General features: G+C 44.9%; 1 protein-coding gene across 1 annotated transcript in view; it reads left to right on the top strand.

Annotated features, from left to right (window-relative positions):
- The window catches only part of dner (delta/notch-like EGF repeat containing), a 59,327-nt gene that overhangs the window by 26,299 nt on the left and 15,208 nt on the right, over window positions 1-17,820 (top strand). The window contains exons 2-7 of the mRNA XM_030108114.1: window positions 3,391-3,765; window positions 3,868-3,965; window positions 9,232-9,395; window positions 12,077-12,225; window positions 16,335-16,488; window positions 17,031-17,144. Coding sequence (XP_029963974.1) covers window positions 3,391-3,765; window positions 3,868-3,965; window positions 9,232-9,395; window positions 12,077-12,225; window positions 16,335-16,488; window positions 17,031-17,144 — 1,054 coding nt within the window. The remainder of the gene's footprint in view (window positions 1-3,390; window positions 3,766-3,867; window positions 3,966-9,231; window positions 9,396-12,076; window positions 12,226-16,334; window positions 16,489-17,030; window positions 17,145-17,820) is intronic.

Genomic DNA, 17,820 nt, shown 5'->3' with positions numbered 1-17,820 from the left:
TGCTCATTCTAACGCTTAATTAGCATTGCTATTTTCCTCCTTTCTCTTGGCCTGATAATGGGGTGGACATCTTGAAATAGCAAATAAAAATGAGTGACTTAAATTGAAATTAATGAACACTCAAGTGGAAAACAGATGAAAAGATCTTGTTAACTTTAAAGATTTTAAAGTAAATTTAATCAGAAAGACCTGTCGCCTCTGAACGGGCTCAGAATCTGTCGTGAACAGTTACTGCACTTGTATCTTTTGATTGCTGGGGAAAACTACAGTCATGCTCAAAGTTGCACATTCAGTGTCCACAAATGCAACTTTTGAGGAGGACATCTCAATACCGTACGACCTGTTTGAGATAAAGATAAAGATGGGAGTTCAGTGGTAGAAAATCCACCGAAAAAGTGATCACACAAGCAATCTCTCTGCTTGTTTTTGACAATTGGGTGTCAAATTAATCTCAGTTGAGGGGCCACATCGAGCCCCACTTGATATTAACGGGTACCTTTGAGTTTTGGTGCAAAGAACAGAGGGTACTTTCTGAAAGCATAGGCGGTGCCAGGCAGGGCCTGGTGGCGCTGGAGCTCCCTGTGGGATGGACAAGGGTTCTATTTAGATTTTTTTGATGTGTGACTCCTATAATTTGTTGTTCGGTGAATTCATAAATAAATTTTGGGAGTTGAAATCCCAATTCTGACTTGTTCTGGTTATCTCTATGCAATGATTGCCACTGAGACTGTCTGACAAGGTTTTTTTTTTTTTCAGTTTTTTTTTTTACAAAACCTGCACAACGTGATGCCGTATGTTTAACTCCAGTGAAGCACTCTGGGAGAATGGTTTGTGCCTGACTTCACCTAATGCAAGTGGTTTCTTCTGGGATTACAATGAATCAATCTATAAATCATGAGGGGCACTAGAAGACTTTATGTCTTTGCAATTTCAACGAATGACAAGCCTTGAGCTTTGCAGTCACTACATTTTGCTTATTGGATTGCTAAAGACATTCAGAAAAGCCCTGTGCCAAAAGAGCTAACAGTAGTGTAAACCTAAAGCAGCTTCACTGGCCCAAACTATTTTTTAAGATCAAACAAGAAAGTCTTGGATTCATCGGGCCTGTCTATGTGGGAGGAAGCTAGATAACTGAACCCATGCAAGCACAGAAAACATGCAAACTCCATTACAGAAAGACTCGGTAATGTTCTTTACCTCATCGGAATACTGAGTGTTGTTTTTTTCCTTTAATGTGCCTCCTGTCCACAGGATTGCAGCACCTTGTGAAGCAATTATTCTGGCCTTGGAGGGTCTCTTTGTTCTGTTTGTCGGTGTGTGAGGAATTCAGATAAATAGACTAATGTGGGTTATTATCAGCTGCTTAGAAGAAATTGATTCACTTGGTTTGCCAAAGCCTGAGGCCATGCAAGCTCTTTGGTAATGTGAGTGCATCAAGCAAAATGAGGCACGATAGGCTGAATTACCAGTCCCATGAAATGATCACGTAGCATGTACACGGTGGAATAATGCAAGAACAAAGAGCTGGATGTCAAAATAAATTGGTAAAGAGTCTCTTGTTGCATGTGTTTTCAGTAAAATGTCCTGGTTGGTGTGAAGTTTGCACCAGAAACTGAAGGAGGGAAATTAAAATAGAGGATAAAGCTTGGTGATGACAGAGTTAATCCTTAAATTGTTTTAATATAATAGATGAAAGAAATGTAGAAACTCTGATTGTGTCAGTGAAAATGGAATAAACCAGTAGAGGTTCACATCTACATTGTGGTGCTGTTGGTTCAGTTAGATTGAACGCTGTTTGGAACCTTACTCCTCCAGACCTACGGGACCAAATCCACATCAGTACTCCTACTATGATCTAACCCCCCGTTTCCTGATGCAGTTTTCAGCTTTTTGTTGTTGATCTCAGTGTTGGGTGGTGTGGTGGTTAAGACTCTCAATTAGAGTTCAAATCTGGACTTGGAAGTCTTTCTGTGTGGAGTTAGTCAAAAGAGGTGTAATGGTGAAATAGTGTCTCCTTAAAAGACTTTAGACCTATATGTTTGTGTGTGAGGATGATTTTCTGTCACTCTTTGTTTGGCCTGTGATGGACTGGTGATCTCTTCCTCTCCAGCCCCTCCTGACAATAAAACCGGACAGAAGACAGCTGGTCGGGTCTTCTTGATCCTGTTTTGTCATCCTTGTACTTGGAGAACATTTTGTCCTTCTCTGACAGCGACTGTTAGGAAGGGAGGCCGGTAATCAGGTGTGACTCATGAAAAAGGTCACGATCCGGACTCGATTGCCGCGTCTCATTTGGACCTGCTGGCACTGCTGCTCTCTGAAGGTTGATAAACTGGATCCCGGGTGCTGTCTCAGTGGATTCAAGAGCTGCAGACTTTGTGAGCACCTGAAAGTGGACTGCTGGGACTGCTCAGCTTCAGAGCTGAGGAGCAGGTAATAGAAGGATCGCGCATGGAGAAAAAAAATAAATCTTGAGATGCATTAGTGCTAATGAGCTGTGACTTTGTCGTGGAGAGAGCAGCCTGCTAACAACGCTTTGTTGTTCTGCTCCTCGCTGAGTCTCTCACATATGTACAGTCACACTCTCACATCTGCATGCACCGAGGGAATCAGTGTGAGAATCATTACCGACTGTCAGGATGCTCGCCGCAGCTTCGGTTTTCCTTTTTTTTTTATAGCTTTATTAAAAGTGTCTCTGAACACATTTAAATCAGACAGCTGTGGCCGCAGATAGCTGATGTTGCTTCGATGAAGCTTCAAGGAAAATCAATCAAAGAGCAAGAGGCAGTGGAATCATAGATAGTTTGAAGGGCTTGAAAAGCAAACGGAAGGCAACCGTTTCCGACGATGAACTTCGTGGCTTTGTCCTCTTTCACCTTCACTGAAAAGTGTTCTCCAAATATGATCAATTATTGATGCAGGAACCAGCATGAAGAGAGCTGTCAGGGTGCATTTCTCTCGTTGTGGCATGACAGGCCGACAACCGGATTTGGGGACAAAATCTGAGTATGTGAGTAAAGGTGTGTTTTCATACTGTGGGAGTGAAAAAAAGGAAAGAGCCACTCCAGAATTTAATAAAACCACAATGTGAAAATACAATAAAAGAGCTGAAGCCGAAAATGAGAAAGCTGATTCAAAGAGCAATAAAAGAAGTCTTTACAGAAAAATAATGACTGAATTTGTACTTATGCACTTTCTTGTTTTAAGGACATGAAGCTGATTCAACTAAAACCGACGTTTAGAGGTTTTTGGTAGAAACCGAGTGGAATAAAAGAAGAGCTATGAGCATGTAGTGAACAACAAGGTGGCAGCAGAGAAACAGCCAGATATCTGTTTCATTGTTTCCTTTTTTATTTGTTTATCATTTGTTTGTTTTCTCTATTATCTCAGTTTTTCACAGACCCCTGTGCCAGCAGCCCCTGTCTCCATGGAAACTGCAGCCGGAGCGACGGCGGGGAATGGGAGCCGGCGTACATCTGCACGTGCTTCGACGGCTACGAGGGCGAGCGATGCGATCGGCTCCCGTTAGAGTTCGAGGCGACCGACTGGGAGCCCGCCACCCCCTCCGCCCCTGAGCTGGCCACCCCCGTCGCCTCCACCACACCGGCAGCCACTCAGCCGCCACAGCCGACCACTGTCTCCTCCTCCACCACTACCACCACCACCACCACCACCACCTCCACCACGCCAGCACCTCCCACCCTGCAGCCATGGCAACCCAAACCTGGGCAGAGGCTGCTGCTGGTGCTATGGAAGGCCAGCCAAGTGAGATGACTTCTTAAGTGCTGAATTTAATCTCCCAAGTTGTTCTTTTTAGATGTTTGGTAAGTAACACTCTGTGCGTGTGTGTGTCTGTGTGTCTTTCAGGTGACTGAGGGTCTGCACTGTGTGAGTCCTGAGCTTTGTGAGCTTACATCAGGAACGCTGACGATGTCTCTGGAGGTGCCTGAAGGAACGGCTGTGAAGTAAGAGCTCCATCAAGTACTTTTTTATATATATATGTATATATATATATATATATATATATATATATATATATATATATATATATATATATATATATATATATATATATATACATATATATATATATATATATATATATATATATATATATATATATATATATATATATATATATACACCAGCCTCTTACCCTCTTCAGGCAGGGAAAGATTGTCCAACAAGATGGACTAAATATAGCCGTATGCCCTTATTTACGCCTGATCAATCTTTTTTTTTTTTGTGTGTGTGTGTGTTTTTACTGTTTATCTATCCACTCATCACTGCAGTTTACTCAGCAGACTGCAGACCACGGCTTAATCGTGCTTTGCTCAGGATTTTAGGAAACTTCCTTTCTGGGTCAACTTGGAGTTTTTTAGAGATTCATCAGGAACACATCAGTGCTACTTGTTTGTTTTGTTCCGCCAGCGGAGATGCAGAAATGCTACCTTTCACTTCTAGTCTGTTTTCAGAAACAGTTGTTCAGAATTAGTTTTATTTAGGGTTAAGTGGTTGTTTCTCCCAGACCTTTGACGAGCCTTCAGTGGAACTGAGAACTGAGGACTCCGGATTCAGAATTCATTTTTCAAAAAGAAGTGCTATATAAATATACATTAATCCATTCATCATGTAAAAGACATTGATACAGAAGCCAGGTTATTTCTTGGGCTCTTTCTGTACATCTTGAACACTAACTAGGCACACTTCATTGTCTTTCAGATATTTGTTCGCTCTTTCTTCGTCTTCTTGCAGCAGCTCCCTTCAGGATCATCTTCATTCGTCTCACCTTATCTCTTGCCTCCTCTGCTGTTGTTTCCACCCCCTTCTTCACCACATCCATCAATCCTCTCTGACATCTTCTTCCTCTCTTCCTGGCAGCTCCATCTCCAACATCTTTTGACCAATGTTGCATAACCTAATCTGCTCTTTGCTCTGCCTGTGATATAGTTCCTTTATGTTTTTAGTATAGGTCTCACACTGCCGCCTTGCACACAAAATAAAATTTCATTGTAAAGTTTGCCAGTGTCAGTGTTACAACAGAAGTGAATAATGAAATAGAGGAAGTGTGGTTCAAAAGCATCCTTTAAGTTCACTTTACTATAAAAATATCGAAAGCTATATAAATGACCACGTCTGTGGATTGTTAAACTGAGTCTTTTGAGCAGAGAACCACACAGCCGAGAAAGGAATCCAGCTGAAGTTTGCGGACCACTGAGTCCAGTCCCAGTGGATTATGGGAGAAGCTGGGGTACACTTTGGAGATCTCTGGATTCACAAAGGGACTGTCAACCAGACCCAGACCCCTAGACCAAAAACATTTCTGGATCCCATTCAACACAGCATATTCTGCCGTTTGTTTCCCTCATAAATAACATAAAAGAAACAATGAAACCGAATCCACTCAAACAGCGTTTTGTCTGCACACCGCTCAGCAACTGTGCCGCAGAGCCTTTTGTATTTAATAATAATCTGTCATTTGAATCCTCTCATGATGACCCACCTCTGCCACCAAAGCCTCTGTATAACAACAGTGTGCTCTTTTCCAGTCTTTTCAGAACGCGCTTGCTCATAAACAATATTACAATTGCTCAGCAAATAAGGGTCAATGAATTATGCAGAAGAATTGGTCAAGGTGAAGGTAGGTTGTCCTTGATGTTGTTCCTCATTGTGGATGGCAGGCACGACTCGGGGGCCCGATCACGATGGCAGACCGGGAGCTGCGAGTTAATCAGCTGCTGCTGCTTTGTTTTCATTCCGGTGTAATTACAAACGACACCTTAACGCACGCAGACAGTGAAGGACACTCATGCGAACTCACAGGCGCCACTTAACTACGAAGCAGTGATGCTAAAGTGGCATCGGTTTAGAGATGATAATGGTGATATAATGAGGCAGGCGGGAGTAATCCTAAAACTACTACTGTACATCCATGATGAGAATATTTACTCTTTAATATGATCGCTTTATCAATAAATTAGATTTTTATATTGGAAAAGGTCAACATCAGATGATCAAATGATCTGAATCATAAAACTACAGCCTTCCTAATACCTATAAAATATGGTTCCTTTCCACAACTTTTAGTCAAATAGGACTCAATTTAACTCCATGAAGCAGAAGTTCCCCGGATACCGAAGCTTCTCATGTGGGCCCTCGGGCTCCAGCGATGGGAAAACTAATTTCAGCTGCAACTTTTCCTGTCCAGCTTCTCATTAGTTTGTTCAGCGCTCACAGCCTCACCTTGAGGCTCCGCTCCCTCTGCACCCAGGCTCTTTGGGATGGACATCACCTTGATCCGCCTGCGAAGCTCAACCTGGAAACATCCCCAACGTGGTCCGAGAGACTTTCATATTTCTTTATTTGTTTGAAGAGAACTGTCATATTTAAAGCATATCTTAGATGTCGGCTTGTGATTAAGACTCACTCATTAACATTTTATCTATTTTAAAAAAACATGAAACACCAGGGCTCAAACTATTTTTATTTATTAAAAGTCTAGCAGGATGTTACTTACTGATTGCAGCTTTCTGAAAACCCTTTAGAAGAATACACACATTTGTAGTCATGCACAACCCAACATCTATTTTTAATTTGTAAAGCCCTTTAAAGCTGTGTCACTCTGCTGAGGGGCTAATAATAATAATAATTTCGGGGACTCATTAAAGCAGATAGCTACAGTACGGCGAGGGCTGGGAGGATAATCACACATGGTTTTATTTGTTTTTCCTAATGTGGAAATGATTCTTTCAGGTGTGGGAGTGAGGTTAGACGGGCGCTCGGAAGCATTAAACCACGAGGAGCCTCAATGAAGCCGTGGAGAATTCCTCTTACAACCCTCATTGGTAGATTTATAGTAAACACAATGTGTTATATCTGTATCAACTGGAAACCACAGAGTTTCAAAGCTCCTACAGCCTGTGCAGTTTTAGCAGTCTTGTGAGTTTATTATGTGGTGCACTGTCCGTTCATAAACTTTGGTATGACAGTAAGTTTGAGTGCATGAAGTCAAACTCCACTGAATCTGCCATAAATCAAAATGAAAGAACAGAAACTTTGTCCTGTAAGTATTTCAAGAATGGCAGGAGAGAGATAAATGAAACCAACCCAGAAAAGAACTGTGTTCTAGTGGAAGTTAAACCTGTCCAAGGATAAAAATGAGCAGTTGCGATCATGGCCGTGCCTGGTGGAAATATCTGGTTTAATATCTGTATAATGCCCAAAATTCAATGACTGCCGTCCCACTGCACCATGTAACATGTAATGACCTTAGACTTGCTGACCAAGTCCATTTCTACACCAAGCATGTTTTCCTTTGTTATCTTCATTGACTTATTCCCTTAACACACTGGCAGCATATCTTAATGTTGCACAGGAATGACAAATATGGTTGTTCTCGCCTCTGGAGGTTGGAGTTATGATCCAAAACTTAATGTTGTAGCCATCTATATGAAATCTACTTAACACAGCATTCGTAAGACTACTGATCCACACTGTGGGGAATCCACAATGCTCTTCAACAGCTCATCTCTTTGCTTTGTTTAGTTGATGCTGTCAGGTTGTTTGTCTTAATTGCGTCACTGTATTTGAAGAATCCTGTCACAACCCAAGTATTTACTGCCTTCTGTTGTGGCTTTCCAGTAATGCCCTCTTGGTTCTTGTTACATTTTCCATTTCTGTCCTGCATCTTCCCTGACTGCATCGTTCTTTCAACCTGTGTCTCTTCCATCCTTCTTGTCATGTTCATTTTCCTGCTTTAGAACTGACATGACCGTTTCCTGTTTGTTTTTGGTTCATTGTTTGAATCTCTCTGTTCGAGGGCGGCGTGATAGATCGCTTTGTGCTCTTGTGTCGGGTTCAGTCCCTAACAGAACCACGCTCTGCTCATCTTGGCTCGGGTCGTTCCTGCATCTTCAGCCAGCAGCTGGTGGAGTCAGCATCTCTTTCATTGGGGCAAAGCCTGCATTGTTCTCCTCGCTCCACCCAGAGGAAAACTGGGGGAGGAAATTTTACAGATAAAATGATGAGCCCTATCAAGGGGCTCCGCTTTTGGCAGCGAGATACTTGACCACAGCAGATCTCCGGAGAGAGGATTTGTCCTCATGGTCTGTGTCGTTCGTGGCTTTACTGAGAGTGAGCTGTGAAGCTCTGTGTTCCCTACAACTAATTCACAAGCAGAAAATATTGATTTCGGACAAACTGTCTGTCCTCCGTAGAGCTATGGATCGAGGCAAGATCTATAATTGATATCAGTAGTAATACTCTACAAAAACACAGAGCCGGAGCATCATGTAGCACAAGGAATCAATAAATCTTTTACAATACAATATTTAACATCAACACTTCCATTCATGTCCAGACCACCTAAAAAAACTCAAATATGCAACAGTAAAAATACCAGTTCTACACAGTGTTTACCAGCTCAGGTTTTGTCATACAAATATCTGTTTTAAATGCATATATTTTGCAGTTATTTGTGCGACTTTACTCTCCATCTGTTATCGGCAAAAAAAAAAAGCTTGAATTCTCCAAACAGTTGTTTAAACTTGAAATGTATTAATGAAGAATATGGACTATTTTGACATGTTAAAGAAGTCACAGAAACATTTCTGCCCTGGAGTTGTAGCATACTGTGTGTCAAGATCCACTTGTGCCCTCCACTGTTTTTTTTTTTTTTTTGTCTTTTGAAAAAGTTCAAAAGTCCTCATGTTTCTTTTAACTTTGGCACCAGTTCTGGCAGCTATTGCTCCACAGAGCTCGCCATGATGCAAGACTGGTGTAACAAACGGGAAAACACGTCTTTTGATGATCAGACACAAACATGGGGCACAGTGACCTTCACTACAAAACGGCCTGTTTGCTTCGTGACTGCTAAGCTGCTGCTGACCACTGTGTTTCCCGTGGAGGGTAACGTATTATCAAGCCAAGTGGTTTTCTGATTGTAGATCATTTTACTGTCTGATGACTTCTCAGTTCTGTTTTTGTCAGTGAGGCTTTTGGAGTGTTTCTTCTGGCAAAATCCTTTATTTACCCTCTGAAGGCTGCAAACCTGCAGCTCGAGCTGAAGCAGCTGTTGAAATGTGTCACCAATTAAAAGTGGATCATGGTGATGGATGAAAACTTGTTTTCAGGCAAAACTGTCTGCAGGACTGTCTTCCTGATATTCCCGTTCTTCCCTCCTCGATCTCATGTCTCTTCACCTTCTTCACTTCCTCCCTCTTGTCCACTCAGGGTCGTGGTGAATGCCAGTGGCGCTCCGGTGCTGTGGCGGGTGAATGAAGACGGCTTCCTGCGATCGTCCATTCTGAACGGCACCGCCATGTGGTTTTTGCAGGCTGCTGATGGACTGGTGGTCCCGGACCACTCTCTGCCCCTGGGACAGAACTACTTCCTCAGTAAGTCTCCAGTTTCTGAACTAAGGCCCCGTTTGCGCAACATTGCTTTGGCCATGGAAACAACTGAAACTTCAAAAATGTAATATGCAGGTCGTGACATTAACTTTTCAGTGACTCTGAGCACCCTTCTCATGTCAATAGACACCCAAAACGCAACCAAGGGTCTTCGTTTTCACTTGAAAATGTAAACAGGGCCTAAAAACTCTTCTGTTAACGTAGTGCATCGGCTCCTGTTCCACTTCATCTGTGTGTGTGTGTATATAGCACCACTTTGGTGTGTTTGGTGCAGTGCTGAGTCACCACACAAAAACAAAAAAAAAACCCTCAAATTCTGTAGTGACCTGACCGTTCTGGAGTTCTGCTCGCTGTTGTACAGATTGTTTTGGAAAGCTCGTACAAATGGTACAAGGCAAGAGATCCATATTTTCCAGTTACTTGGCTTTCACTGTCTCGGCTTCAGGTAAGATTTGAAGTTTGGGAATACAGAGTCATTAAATTATACATCCAAGAGGAGATAATAATTCATGCTGTATTTAAAATTGCAGCATGCAGCGACAGGCTGCAGTTTGTTAAATCTTTCGGAGTTCTTTCTTTTAGAAATGCAGTTGCTACGACTAAGTTAACAGCTGCAGATAGTGGATGATTTTTGGACCATAATTGTTTTGTGACACGAACAGTAATTGTGACTTAGTGGTAAAGTCCTTTTACATGCGACTTTAAGCAACAATAATAATAATGCTTCTCTCGTCCCTATCACCATCACATCTGATGTGCAGGACGGTTGATCCAGCCTCCTTCGGAGGAGCTGAGTGGGTGAATGGGAAACCGTTTGAATTACCTCCAAGTAGCTCATTTACAGCCGAGCCAAAAAACATCAGAGGATTAATGAATTTAAATAAGTTGTAATTACAACATTTATTCTTGACAGACCACTGGGGATAATAACACAACATTAGCATGTATGAGTCAGACTGGTATATTTGCATGTCGAACAGACGCGTTGACACTCATATCTCTATTTTAATGCTGAGTCTGTCACACAATGCGAGAAGGGAGATTGTGAAGTGAGTTCAAGGGGGAGCAATTGAAGTCGTAATTGAAGATCTTGAGGTCTTTTTACCGGAGGGTTGGCGTTACGGACCTGATGCTGTTGTATTACACTTCCCGTCTGTTGACCTTGACACGTCTGCTTACTGTGTGGCAGCAACAGCTTCGGCTTCACCAGAACGAGGGAGGGAGGGGGAGACGGGGTGACATTGGGGAGTTAAATCAGAGGGGAGGGAGAGGATAATGGGGGTGGGTGGGAGAGAGGAGCGTGAGATAAGGAGGGAGAAAGACAGGAGGAAGGAGATGGGGAGACAGGAAGGGATTACAGAGGATGCAGAAAGAAGGTCAAATTGTGAGCGAAAGACGAAGAAACAAGTGGCTTAAATGCACCTTTTGTTGTTACATTCCAGGTTGCCTTGCAGAGCAGGAAACTTTGTTGTAACAGCATGCTCACATCTACGCCTAAGGGTGCTCGCAAGTGTTTTACCCAGCATGCATTCTGTCCGTACATGCAAGGTCAAAGGAGTGACGTGACAGAAATGCTGTGATGGCCGTGTGCCTCAGCAGTCTGACAGAGAAATGACCGTGCAGGTCTGCTGTTTGATGTCATCAGGCCGATGGGGGTGTGGCAGAGGAACATGCGCGGCGTTATCTGTGTCCTGACTGGCCGTGAGAGCCTGCATCACCGCGCCCGTCACCGGAGGAGTTACAGCGAGTTGGCTCAGATCAGGCTCTTTAAAAAATAGCACTTAATATTCACTATGACGCTATTTTTATCCGAGGGCCCGTGTAGCTGTCAGCTGTGATTGAACATACTGGAGGAGATGGTCTGGATTTATAGATCCGGAGAGAGGGAGGAGTCGGAGATGCACACACTGTGGCGTGGTCGCTATAATTACCAGCCGCCACGAACGCTTTTTATTCACATTTAGTGCTCATCTGTTTGCATCTTGTCGTCCTCTGAAAACCTTTGTAGGATCTCCTTGAGGCTGCTCAAACAAGTTGAACAAGTTCAAAATTTATTATTTGATGATCCACATTTTCATCAATATGTATGCACCCTGTACTGATGGAACAAAGAAAATAAATAAGCAATCAAGGAACAAAATACAACCCTCAACTGAATGTTTGCCTTGGGCAAAAATAATCTAACATGTAGAATGTAGAGATAATCAGGATACACATAATACAATAACACAATAACTAAGTTAACTACACAATACAAATAAGAGAGTTTTTATCTGTTGCGCATGCCTGCAGTTAATTTGAGGCTGATAATGAGTGACTTTTAATCTTTAACCCAACATGATCTGGACTGAATGGGCTGTAATTCTTTGTTCATGGCTGAAATCCATACAAAATCAGATCACATTCAATTCTTATGTGAAGAGAGAAGCACACAAATGCTGCACACATTTAAATATGTCTCAGGTCCTAATGATCAAATTCCCAACTACTTCCTTGACTTTCACCCATTGTGAGCTTGGAGTGACTCCAGTCCCCTGTGACCCTCAGTATGATGGGCTGTGATACTGTGTATAATATGCATATATATACCGGTATTTGTAATATTTCTCAGCCTGTAAATAAGAAGAGTTGAACAGTATGTGAGGTGATCTTGTGTCCTGTGGCAGGTATGATCCGTGTGGGGGCTCCCACAGCCCCCGAGGTCACCCTGCGTCTCAACCTGACGGTGAAGGCCAGCAGCTGCGTGGAGCCGGGCAGCAGCTTCAGCGACCCTCAGTGCTCCGGCAAGGGCATATGCATCACGCAGCCCTCTGAGGTGAGGGTTTGGGAAACATGAAATCCTTCTTTTCTTCCATCAAGAGCCCATTTGGGCTGCACCGGAGAAAATCCTGCTGCATCATTTTGTGATTGAATGAAAAAAAAATCTCGTAAGCTCAAACACAGTCAAATGAAAATGGAGCTGTCAGGCAGCACATCTGAATGGAAACATGCTTGAAAAAGCTTGATTTCAGCAATCATCCACTTCACGCCTCGCACACAAATACCAACATCAGCAAAGGTTTCCTTTTTAAAAACCAATATTATCACTGATGTTGTACTTTTAGTGGTTGAACCTTATTTTAATCTTAGTGGATTTCATTAAATAGCTGGAGAAAATAAACAATGCAACAAATTACAGCTTGACTTTGCAATAGATATATATTTTAGAATGAGACCAGGATGTGCTTCAAGGTCTAATGACATGTTGTGGATAATTGGATTCATTCAAAACTGTTTTGCATTCACACAAGAGTCAGGTTAAAGTTCTGTTAATCTGATAAGATTCCACCAAAGAGAAAATATAGAGTAAAATATAAAACTGAAGAAAATGCAAGTTAGTCCCAGCTTACCTTTGACGGATCACACGTACGAGTTTCTAAGAGTATAATGACCTCTGTGCATTTCAAATCCAGTTTAGTGAAATAAAAATGAAAAAGAATGTGCTTCCCAGTTACTGACACAAACATGACTTGTGAGAAGTACCTGACCTGTCACTTCTAATTATCTCTGTGAATTAGTTAGTTATATAGTCACATTTAAGGTCTGAGATTTATTTATTTATTTCACTGTAAGTGTTTCACTGTTGGATTCGCTGGCAGAGGAGGAAACCGGACAGACTTGGCAGACCCAAACGTGTTGTGAGGGTCTGCTGGGAACGTCTGGTTGAGCCCTCTGTCAGCAGGGTTTTCAACTCCCACCTCCGGGACTGATTCGCTCATGTCCCAAGGGAGGCTGGGGACATTGAGTCTGAGTGGACCATGTTCTCCACCTCCATTGTCGAAGCAGCTGCTCGGAGCTGTGGTCGTAAGGTCTCTGGTGCCTGTCGTGGCGGCAAACCCCGAACCCGGTGGTGGACACCGGAAGTAAGGGCGGCCGTCAAGCTGAAGAAGGCGTCCTATTGAGCCTTGTTGGCTCATAGGACTCCTGAGGCAGCTGACAGGTATTGGCAGGCCAAGCGAACTGCAGCCCGAGCGGTTGTGGAGGCAAAAACTCGGGTCTGGGAGGAGTTTGGGGAGTCCATGGAGGAGGACTATCAGTCGGCCTCGAAGAAATTCTGGCAAACCGTCCGGCGCCTCAGGAGGGGAAAGCAGGTCTCCACTAACACTGTTTACAGTGGAGGTGGGGAGCTGCTGACCTCAACTGGGGATATTGTTGGATGGTGGAAGGAAGACTTCGAGGACCTCCTCAATCCCGACGACACGTCTTCCATAGAGGAAGCAGAGGCTGAGGTCTCAGAGGTGGACTCGTCCATCACCCAAGCTGAAGTCACCAAGGTGGTCGGTAAGCTCCTCGGTGGCAAGGCACCGGGGATGGACGAGATCCGCCCTGAGTACCTTAAGTCTCTGGATGTGCAGGGACTGTCTTGGTTGACACGTCTCTGCAACATCGCGTGGCAGTCGGGGATGGTGCCTCTGGATTGGCAGACCGGGGTGGTGGTCCCCCTGTTTAAAAAGGGGGGCCGGAGGATGTGCTCCAACTATAGGGGGATCACATTCCTCAGCCTCCCTAGGAAAGTCTATTCCAGGGTACTGGAGAGGAAGATCCGACCGATAGTCGAACCTCGGATCCAGGAGGAACAATGCGGTTTTCGTCCTGGTTGCGGAACACTGGACCAGCTCTAAACCCTCCATAGGGTGCTTGAGGGCTCGTGAGAGTTTGCCCAACCAGTCCATATGTGTTTTGTGGACTTGGAGAAAGCATTTGACCACATCCCTCGTGGTGCCTTGTGGGGGGTGCTCCGGGAATACGGAGTCCGGGGCCCCTTGTTAAGGCCCGTCCGGTCTCTGTATGACCGGAGTAGGAGTCTGGTCCACATTGCCGGCAGTTAGTCGGACCTGTTCCCGGTGCATGTTGGACTCCGGCAGGGCTGCCCTTTGTCACCGGTTCTGTTTATAATCTTTATGGACAGAATTTGTAGGTGCAGCCAGGGGCCGGAGGGGGTCCGGTTCGGGGACCACAGGATTTCATCTCTGCTTTTTGCAGATGATGTTGTCATATTGGCTTCATCGAACCAGGACCTACAGCATGCACTGGGGCGGTTCGCAGCCGAGTGTGAAGCGACAGGGATGAGGATCAGCACCTCCAAATCTGAGGCCATGGTCCTTGACCGGAAGAAGGTGGCCTCCCCTCTCCAGGTCGGTGGAGAGACTCTGGCCCAAGTGGAGGAGTTTAAGTATCTTGGGGTCTTGTTCACGAGTGAGGGACGGATGGAACGTGAGATTGACAGGCGGATCGGTGCAGCAGCTGCAGTGATGCGGTCGTTGTATCGGTCCGTTGTGGTAAAGAGGGAGCTGAGCCGAAAGGCGAAGCTCTCGAATTACCGGTCAATCTACGTTCCCACCAGTCGCGGCCGGTGGCGAGGGGCGCTGGTGGAGGAAACGCTTGTTTTGTTCATCTACACTGCCAGTGGCGGGCGGTGCGGTGTTAGTTCACTTCCACATTGGCGGAAGCGCTCGTTTGCACACCCGCGCATTCAAGGCGCATTCCAAACAACACAACAGGTAGGCCACGATTATTTTTAATAAGCTGGTTTCTTCAACACTGCACAGGTATGGAAACGAGCGCTTCCGCCAATGCGGAAGTGAACTGATGCCGCACCGCCCGCCGCTGGCGGTCTTGGTGGACAAAACAAATGCTCCCGCCACCTGCGCCCCTCGCCACCGGCCGCGGCTGATTCCCACCCTCACCTATGGTCATGAGCTTTGGGTCATGACCGAAAGGACAAGATCCCGGATACAAGCGGCTGAAATGAGCTTCCTCCGTAGGGTGGCTGGGCGCTAACTGAGAGATAGGGTGAGGAGCTCAGTCACCAGGGAGGAGCTCGGAGTAGAGCCACTACTCCTCCGCATCGAGAGGAGCCAGCTGAGGTGGCTCAGGCATCTGGTTAGGATGCCTCCTGGACGCCTCCCTAGGGAGGTGTTCCGGGCATGTCCCACCGGGAGGAGACCCCGGGGAAGACCTAGGACACACTGGAGAGACCATGTTTCTCGGCTGGCCTGGGAACGCCTTGGGATCCTCCCGGAAGAGCTGGAGGAAGTGTCTGGGGACAGGGAAGTCTGGGCATCCCTGCTGAGACTGCTGCCCCCGCGACCCGGCCCCGGATAAGCGGTAGAAAATGGATGGATGGATGGATGTTTCACTGCATGTACTGTAGTTAATCCTGTTTCCCTTAATGAAACCTGTGATCTAATGACAAGAAGAAGCAGAAACCAATGAGCTGAGATACAGTGAAAAAACATACAGACGTTTCACTACAAAACAAACAACAGCACCCCCACTTGGGAATAGAGAGACAGCAGCTCTTCGACTGTTTTCATGTAAAGTAAGAAGCTCAGAGAAACTTCTCTCACCGCTTCATACATGTCTTCAGAGTGATCAGGCTTTAGTGTGTGACTGTGGAAAGTACTGTTATCACTGGTAAGTTTTTGGAGACATTTAGAAGAACTTCCTACTTTAGAATAAACAAAATAATCATAAACTGCATCTTGCTTATTAGGAAAAACAGACATTTTTAACGTGAAGGCTATTAAATCTATCAATAGACAGAAGCTACACATAATGCGACAGAAGCGCAGCAGCAGAAGGAAGCCTCAGTGGAGATCCTGCGGTTTACATCCACACCCTGAGAGAAGCAGCAGGAGTGACTCCATGCATGAGGAGTGCACAGAGTGTCATGATGTCCTTATTTTCTCCCTCATTATAAAGTCCCTGGCTGGTCCAGAACATCACATTATGTCACTGTGGCCCATAATTGCATTGTTGCGTCACTGAATCATTTTACAATCAGCAATCTCATTATTTCTTTTTTCACAAGTTTTTCTCCCCTGCCTGCGTCGCACCTCATCCGTTCTGCACGAGGAGCTCATGTCCACTTGTGTCCCGCAGAGCACTTTCTTCTGCGAGTGTGAAGACGGATACACGGGGATATTTTGCGAGGAGTTTGACGCCTGCCACCGCCGGCCGTGTCGCAACAACGGCACGTGCACCGACGTCAGACAGGGAGGGGAAGGACGCAACTTCACCTGCGCCTGCCAGCCAGGTGTGTTCCTGAATGCATCATGGCAATATGACCACCTGAGATCAGGACTGCCTCTGTTACGTTGTCTGTCGTATGGCTGTGGGGAGGAGTTCCTTGTGTGGGTAAAATGACGACTCGTGTTGTGGTGTGGTTCTATTATACTCTCATAAATGGTAAATCAATCTTCATATATGGCAACAACACGTCATATCGTGAAAATATGCTCCTTAAAGGCTGCAGAGGTCTTACTGCTCAAAGAAGAATTAGGCTTTTACTAATAACTGTCCGCAGAGAAACTCCACAATATGAAATGTATGTTACTCATATTGGGTTGGTACAAAAGGATTAAGTAAATTTCATAAAGTGCTCATACTTCTTACACTAAAACATAAGGAACATTCAGAGGTAACTATGGTTCAGTTTTATGTATTGGACCTACTGAAATCAAACTAGGCTCTATGTGGCCACTGAACTGCAGCCAGGCCATGACTGAAAGATAAGATCTGGTTTAATAATGAGTTTTTGTTGATTGCTGAAACTATCAGATTGTGTGTGTTTGTCAGGTTATGAAGGGGAGCGCTGCCAGCTGCTGGTTGACCACTGCCTCTCTCGGCCCTGCAAGAATGGAGCCACTTGTTTCAGCAGCCTGGCGGGGCCGAGGTGCTATTGTCCTGAAGGTACACACGCACACACTCACACTCATCACACACCTGTGTTTCGTTCTTTTGTTTGAGCTTGATGTGAATTTCAGTTGCTGTGGATGTTTGTTTATGAAAGAACTGAATATAAATGGGAGCGTAGGATTAGGGTTTGTGTATCCTGCAATGCCGTCTGCATTTATTTTCACTGGTATAATCCCAGTTATTATCGAGAGCGCGAGGCTGCCTGCATGTCGAACAGTATCTGTGCCACCGAGATGCTTAATTTAAACCTTCCTCCTTCATTCTAATTAGTCTTCATAGCCTGAGCGACCTGCATCAGCCTCTCTGGGGAAATATGTGACCGCGAAACTGCCGCCGAAACAGCATTTCCCAACCAGAGCCCGTTGGTTTGCAATTAACCCAGACGACGTACACCGACTATGCATGTCCATCCAAATCACAGGGATACTATTACGTAACGGCGGACATCAGCGTGGAGATAAAGAAGCAGCAGATGGATGGAAAACCTGGCAATAAAGTGGTTTAGCAGGTCCAGGTACGCCTCCTGACTGTCAGTTTCTTCCTGATCCAGAGAGAGGCCTGACTGCGTTATTAACACACAGCTGCCAAAAGAACACAGTCTCCAATGAGGGACGGAATTCATAATCCACTGCTCATGTATTTATTCTCATAAAATGAGAGGAAGAGCGGC

Source organism: Salarias fasciatus, chromosome 14 (genome assembly GCF_902148845.1).
Source record: "Salarias fasciatus chromosome 14, fSalaFa1.1, whole genome shotgun sequence".
Taxonomy (NCBI): domain Eukaryota; kingdom Metazoa; phylum Chordata; class Actinopteri; order Blenniiformes; family Blenniidae; genus Salarias; species Salarias fasciatus.
This window is presented reverse-complemented; position numbering and strand designations above follow the sequence as displayed.